General features: G+C 39.6%; 1 protein-coding gene across 2 annotated transcripts in view; it reads right to left on the bottom strand.

Moving 5' to 3' along the window:
- Positions 1-6,848, bottom strand: part of LOC143960888 (tumor necrosis factor receptor superfamily member 6-like) — a 60,512-nt gene extending 53,664 nt beyond the window's left edge. For both annotated transcript variants that reach the window (XM_077469876.1, XM_077469875.1), the window contains exon 1: positions 6,652-6,848. In XM_077469876.1, the coding sequence (XP_077326002.1) occupies positions 6,652-6,744 (93 nt within the window). In that variant the 5' untranslated portion in view covers positions 6,745-6,848. The remainder of the gene's footprint in view (positions 1-6,651) is intronic.
- Positions 6,849-7,937: the final 1,089 nt, after the last annotated feature.

Raw genomic sequence — 7,937 nt, forward strand, 5'->3', positions numbered from 1 at the left:
AAGAAAATAATTTGGCTTGAATAACACTTTCAGTAGAATCCTGGAAAGTTGAAGATGAGATCTGCCATTTTATTGGGCCTACTCTAAGGGTTTGCTTTTAGGTTAGGAAAGTGAACCTGTCACAATCATACGAACAAAAAGCATATACTGACTAATCTTTCTTTTTTTTTTTCGAGGAAAAGTAGCATGATCTCAAGTGACTTCCACTGGTGAGAAGTTCTAGTCTTTGTAAGAAATGTATTCAGATTCATTCACACCACAGCGCGTGCAGTACTTCTTAATAGCACAACAATGCACATGTACAGCGCACTACCACCAGAATACACACACATGAGTACCACGAACAATGCTCTGTGCTACGTTGTACAAAATAGTGCAATACTTATTTTTTCTCGCATTGAGGTGTTTGGACAGCCCATTCAAAACAAATGTGCTGCCTAATGCAATGCATCTCAACACACAACAATGTCTGCATTTAGGTGTGTGTGCGTTATGGTACGCACAGGCCTGAAAATGCTAATTTTACTATGCTTACATGCTACTTTGGGGCAGAGTCATCACTCACAGCTAATTACCTTGAGCAAGAGCATGCATAGGTTACTAGTTACGAGAGGTGGCCATTTTGCCCACCCAAACATTCAAACGCAAATGCAATCTCTGGAAGGAGTGTCTGTGCCATTTTGCCCTCCCTCCCTTTGGTTGCTAGGACGGTGGAGCTGCAACCAATGTGCAGCTGTGGGTCATTGGTTGCTAGGGGAATGGTGGCTGGGCCACACAGCATCAATGGCTGCTAGGACACTGGGATGTACAGTGTTAATGGTTGTTATGTTGCATGCGGCTGCCTGCATCATAACAACCAATGGGGCTGTGAGGCCCAGCCTAAGGCGTCCTAGCAACCAGCTCAGTAATGCTGCTCTGTGTATACAGGGCAATGTTACTGAGCTGCAACGAGCGCTACTTGGGGTGGTCACCTCATTCTGACTCATTGGTGGCATGCCCTTGACCCTGAGATTTACCACCCTAAAATTAGCCCACCAACCATCATTATGTCAGCCACATGTGTAAAATTTTCTAACCCCTGTCACCATGGAAGGACATTATGCCCTGTGTATGCTATGTCTCCTGTACATAGTATCAGCAGATTATATCTGTAAACAGTATTTGCATTTACACAACATGAAAACCAGAATGGTAGCCACTTCCTATTCTGTCTCAGAGTTAGAACCTGTGGTTACAAAGTAGGGCTGGGGTGAAATCTGAGGTCACATGACACAGAAATGAACGCAGACTGGCAATGAAAGAGTCATACAATGGTAACGTCACCTCACCAAATCAGTGTTCATTTTGGCATCAAATTTCCAACTTTTGATTTAATTTTTGTTGTAATCTTTTGCTTAAATGCCATTTTCGTTTTAGTTGCATTTCAGTCATCTGCAATTGTTTTGGTTTTAGTCATATTTAGTCGACTAAAATCTCAAGTACATTTTAGGTGACTAAAATCCTGAAAATTAATAATGAAAATGTTTTCGTTAACAAAAATGAACACTGCACACAACTTGGCTTCCTGAACACCGCCCTGCGTTATCTCGCACTACTGAGGTCATGAGAGAAATATGTGGCCTGCCATTCCGAAAACCATCCTAAACCAGAATGTCTAGTTCTTATGAGGAGGTAGAGGTGTTTGTACAGTCACAGCGAGGCTCCATTCAGCTGCAGCTTTTACAGACCGCATTCCACACATAGGTGCTCATCGGTCACATTCTTCACTCTCCCACCTCACTTTATACACCTCGTCCATTACATTCTCCACAGGAGCAGGAAGCCAGCAGGTCACCCAGTATATGTGGTATTCATAAAGATTATGCAGTTAAATGGCCGCCACCTGTAATTGTTTTCTGAATTCTGCTAAACTTGGCTTCAAACTGAACCTGGAGCCAAACTTAAGCTCATCTCTAGTTAGGGGCTGGAGTTACTTTAGGTCAGTGAGGAACTGAGGATAAACAAAAAAGATAACGGTACTTTCTCTGAAATCGCACATATCCAAAGTGTTTATGTATTTAAAACTTTAAATAAAAAATATTGGATACAGAAAGAAGGGCCAAAAGTCTTACTAGTTTATTTTGTGTAACTCAAAGTGTAACTATCACTCACACCCATGCCCACAGAGAGCTTTACCCATACCGCTGTGCTTAGTGTGCCATGTGTGTAATGGTGGATTACAAAGAGCGCATCACAAGCCGCTACCCAGGCCCAGACTCCAGGGGTATGCTAAAAAATGTTCAAACCCCCGTGCATTTCATGTAAATTAATTAGTGTTTAGACTTTTCTCAGAGTTAGATTAACAATGCCAGGCTTTGTATCTCACTCCATGTACCTGGAAGAAGTGTTTGATAATATACTTTATGCTACTATATTATATCAAAATGTCTATAACAAAGTATATAACATTTGTACAACTCCAAAGTTGGGCTGACTTTGGAATGCAACTTTGATGCAACTTTGGATGGGTGCAATTTGGTTATGACTTTGGCTTTGACCAGTGATAATGGACAATTGTTGTACAACTGTTGCATTGTATAACATTCAGGTACGACTTTCATGAAAGTCGGAGCAAAGTAGTGCATGAACTACTTTGAAGTGGCTGCAACTTTAAGTCGTACATATATGAATGAGTATCATTGGAAAACATGGTGAAATGACTTGTCATGTGACTCTGATGTCCAAAGTTGCATGACATGTCGCACAAGTGTGAACGGAGCCTTAGGGGTTGATTTACTAAAGGCAAATAGGCTGTGCACATTCCAAAGTGCGGTTGCATTCTGCAAGTGCAATGGCTCCAGAGCTTAGTAAATGAGCCGAAGCTCTGCTGACTTCCATCATCCAATCATGTGCATGCAAAAATGCTTATTTTTTATTTTCTGTGCACTTGATTTACCTCATTTACTAAGCTCTGAAGCAACTGCTCTATTTGCCTTTAGTAAATCAGTCCATTAGCATCTGTAAATGGCTCTCTTGTGAATAACAAATGCATCCAATGTATTAATCAGTAATATAAAGCCAGGTACACACCATGAGAATATCGGACAAATGATCGTCTTTTTTTTTTCTTTGCAAGTTAGTCTCATATCAAAAATGAAGATGTTACAGGCATACCCCACTTTTAAGTACACAATGGTGTTTATTTACTAAAGCTGGAAAGTGCAAAATCAGGCTCATTTCTGCATAGAAACCAATGAGCTTCTAACCCCAGCTAGTTCAATTAAGCTTTGGTAATAAAACCTGGAAGCTCATTGGTTTCTATACAGAAGTGAGCCTGATTTTGCACTTTTCAGATTTAGTAAATAAACCCCCTTGTGTACTTAAAAGTGGGGTATGCCTGTACTCAACTTACAAAAATTCTTGTACAACAGAATACAAATTCAGAAGTGATGTAATATATTGGGGGGGGGGGGGGGTTATTTACTAAAACTGCATGGTTTTATTGCCAAAGCTTAATTGAACAAGCTGAAGTTAGAAGCTGATTGGCTACCACTCACCACTGCACTAGATTTTGAGTGCACCAATTTGTTTTTTTGGACCAATACTGTACTGATTAAGCAAAAATTGTATGATCTAGTATCGCACAAGAAAAAAAAAATTGCATTGGTCCCTTTGGATCATTTCACATGCACTGTCATGATGTTGAAAGCTCTGTACTAATGATCAGATTATTGTACTATCACTTGGAAAGCGGTATTTTTGGTCTGAATTTATGATCGTGTGTACTAAGAGTACACCAACCAATTCATGGTTATCAGTCTCCCCTGCCAGGGAGTTCAGTGTGACTGTGAACATTTCCAAGCAGGATCTTATCTCCTGTCCCTGAAACTATGAGTTTATAGGGTGAGACATCTTCATCATGTAATGGGCGTGGATTAATACAGGCGGCTGAGCTCATCTGACGTAAATGCTGACGCAGGTGCAGCATACAGCCTTCCATAGACATGAATGGCTGCGCGCTCCTGTACTTTAGGTATATGCTTGTGTTATCGTAAACAAGATGCAAAAAACAATAGAAAACTTGTCCCAGATGTGCTCAGCTGCCTGTGTGCAAGAGACTAATAATGCTCCTAGTACAAAAAGAGTTGAGCAGATGAAGGGAGTTGTACAGTGCAAAACATGAGCCAAAAATCTGTTCTAGGAACTGGTACCAGGATGGTGGTCAGACATGATAACATATACTAATAATGACACCCAGCATAAAGAATATGAGTGCAACCAAAAGAATCCATACATAGAGAATAAGAAGCCGGACTATGTCACATTTCTATACAAAGAACAGAAAGTTCTATTAGTGTGGATAGCAAAAGACATTCAATATCTTATGTCCCTATGTACAATGTGTCAGATATTAGAGACACCAACCAAACTGCAACATATCAGTTACTTGTTATATAGTGTATTTATCAACATATCAGTTACTTGTTATATAGTGTATTTATCAACATCAGTTACTTGTTATATAGTGTATTTATCAACATATCAGTTACTTGTTATATACTGTATTTATCAACATCAGTTACTTGTTATATACTGTATTTATCAACATATCAGTTACTTGTTATATACTGTATTTATCAACATCAGTTACTTGTTATATACTGTATTTATCAACATATAAGTTACTTGTTATATACTGTATTTATCAACATATCAGGACTATCCCGGTGTCTTGTCAATTAGGGTCCTCTATCAGATGCTGTCCTCTGCGTACTGCGCATGCGCAGTACACAGGAGCACAGATTCCGAAAATTGCCGAGGACGAACGGCGCCTGCGCCGTGAGTCCAGGTTCTATCCCCACTATCCAAGTGGACATAGAGTTAGAATAAAAAAGAGCCGAGCGCAGCGAGGCCGAGCCCGAAGCGTGGCGAGCGAAGCTCGCCCGCGAGGGGCCCTCTAAAATTCTAAACCCTATGTCCGCTTGGATAGTGGGGCTACCTCCTCCACTCACGGCGCAGGCGCCGTTCAGCTTCGGAGATTTTCCGAAGCTTCGTCTGCTCCGTACTGCGCATGCGCAGTACGGAACGGACGCATATCGATGGCCGGACTCTATTAGGCAGAACACCGGCCATACACCACTCTGCTTTCATTGCTTTCTGGTTTATCTCTTTCATTTCTCTCTGGATCATTTTTTCTGTCCTTTATTTCTCTTTCTCTCACTAATCTTTGTTCTCTCTTCCCTCTCTCTGGTATTCCCTTTCATTCCTCTCTCTTTGCTGTCTCTTCTCTATCTCACTGTCCTGTTCCTTCTCATTCCTGCCATCCTCTCTCTCTCATCTCTCACACTCCTGTCCTTTTCCATCCTGCTTCTCTCTTTGCTGTTTCCTTCTCTCATCAGTCTATGGTAATACATGCACACCGTATCTATACATAGAGTATTATATACAGACTATATATCTATGTCTAGAGTATTATATATTGTCTATATATCTATGTATATATTATTATATACTGTCTATATATCTATGTAAAGAGTATTATATACAGTCTATATATCTATGTATATAGTATTATATACAGTCTATATATCTATGTATAGAGTATTATATACAGTCTATATATCTATGTATAGAGTATTATATACAGTCTATATATCTATGTATATAGTATTATATACAGTCTATATAGCTATGTATAGAGTATTACATACAGTCTATATATCTATGTATATAGTATTATATACAGTCTATATAGCTATGTATAGAGTATTACATACAGTCTATATATCTATGTATATAGTATTATATACAGTCTATATAGCTATGTATAGAGTATTATATACAGTCTATATATCTATGTATATAGTATTATATACAGTCTATATAGCTATGTATATAGTATTATATACAGTATATATATCTATGTATATAGTATTATATACAGTCTATATATCTATGTATATAGTATTATATACAGTCTATATAGCTATGTATAGAGTATTACATACAGTCTATATATCTATGTATATAGTATTATATACAGTCTATATAGCTATGTATAGAGTATTACATACAGTCTATATATCTATGTATAGAGTATTATATACAGTCTATATATCTATGTATATATTATTATATACTGTGTATATATCTATGTATAGAGTATTATATACAGTCTATATATCTATGTATATAGTATTATATACTGTCTAAATATCTATGCATAGAGTATTATATACAGTCTATATAGCTATGTATAGAGTATTATATGCAGTCTATATAGCTATGTATAGAGTATTATATACAGTCTATATATCAATGTATAGAGTATTATATACAGTCTATATATCAATGTATAGAGTATTCTGCGATCTGTGAATACAGTGTACACCTGGAGCAGCACAGCACCCCTCCTCTCCGGAGTACAGAGTCCGATGTATGGGGGGGGGGGGGATATGGAAAGCCCCGATTACTATGGATGATGTGTCCGGGCTCTGGGAATACAATGGATGGGTAGATGAGGTGATCTTTTGAAATATTTTGAAATATGGGTCCCCACAACCTACATCCATCCACGGACTAATATCTCCCATACAGCCCATACCATCCGCCAGTGTGAGCCCATACACCACCCGTTCAGGATATAGATAGATCGGAGTCCAGTGTACTGACCATGGGAAGGAGGAAGAAGAGTGTCCCGGTGATCAGAGCCAGGGGGTCCGGTCCAGGGGTCACAGGTCGACGGGGGGCCCCTCTTGGGGCCATAATGATCCAATCCAGAGGAGGAGGAGAGTCCAGGAATGTCACAATGTATTCCCAACCAGAGATCGGCGCGATATACCAGCTCAATGTCAACGGGCGCAGAACATCGACCGCTTATAGTACTTTAACTCCTCCCCCTAGAGGGACGTCATGCCTGCTTGTGTCCTCCAGTGTTCTCATGTTCACCTGTCACCCCACCCCACTCCACCCCACACCACTGTATACCTATATATATATATATATATATAAATTATCAGAGAGCCTAGAGAATAAATGGCAGTCATTGCAATTTTGTATATGACATGGTATTTGCGCAGTGGTTTTTCTAATTTTTTTGGGGGAAAAAATACACTTTAATTGAATCTTAATGCAAACACATAGACCCCCGTCCTATTTATGCAGAGTAACTAGATACACAACATGTCACACTTTACAATTGCGCAGCCTCATGGAATGGTGACAATGATGATACTTAAAAATCTCCATAGACAACACTTTCATTATTTTTTACAGGTTGTCAATTTATTAGTATTGTATATGTAATATAATAGTATTGCTCTCACTATGACATTCATGCTGATATTTCACATGTGGTGCAAACACCATTTACATATGCGTTCACTTCTGCATGTGAGCATGGGGGGATGGGGGTGCTTTAAAAAAATGTTATTCGATTATTATTTTCTTTTTTTGTATTTACACTGTTCCTTTAGGCTCCGGTCACATCTTGGCATTCCGAATTGCCGGCAGGATTGCTCACATTTTGCCTGCAATTCAAAATAGTGGCAAATCGCGGCGGGACACTCATGCGATCCCCTTTACTTCCAATGGCACCCTGATTACGGTGCGATTTTGCCATAATTCGTCGGGCAACAATCGCAGTAAGATTGTGCAAACAGAATCGCAGAACGCCTTTTGCCAAATAGTTTGCCTGTAAGACCCCAAATCTCTCCTCTACCTTTGAAAGCATCCAATCAAAAAAGAAAATGGTGTAGTTCTGCCCTAGACCGGAAGTGACGTCATGTAACGATGTCGTTCCTGGTTCTCCTAGATCATAGAGGTGAGGAGAGATGATCTGGTCTCTCCTCACCTCTGTGTCCAGCTGTGTGAAGCGCCGTATCATTTCCCGGGCTCGCCCCTGCTTCTAAAAGCAATCCAGCAGCTACTCAGCCTCTCAAATCACTTTTACCTGAAAA

The sequence above is a fragment of the Lithobates pipiens genome, unplaced genomic scaffold (assembly GCF_037356315.1).
Source record: "Lithobates pipiens isolate NorthernLeopardFrog02 unplaced genomic scaffold, aLitPip1_a1.2 Scaffold_8, whole genome shotgun sequence".
Classification (NCBI taxonomy): Eukaryota; Metazoa; Chordata; class Amphibia; order Anura; family Ranidae; genus Lithobates; species Lithobates pipiens.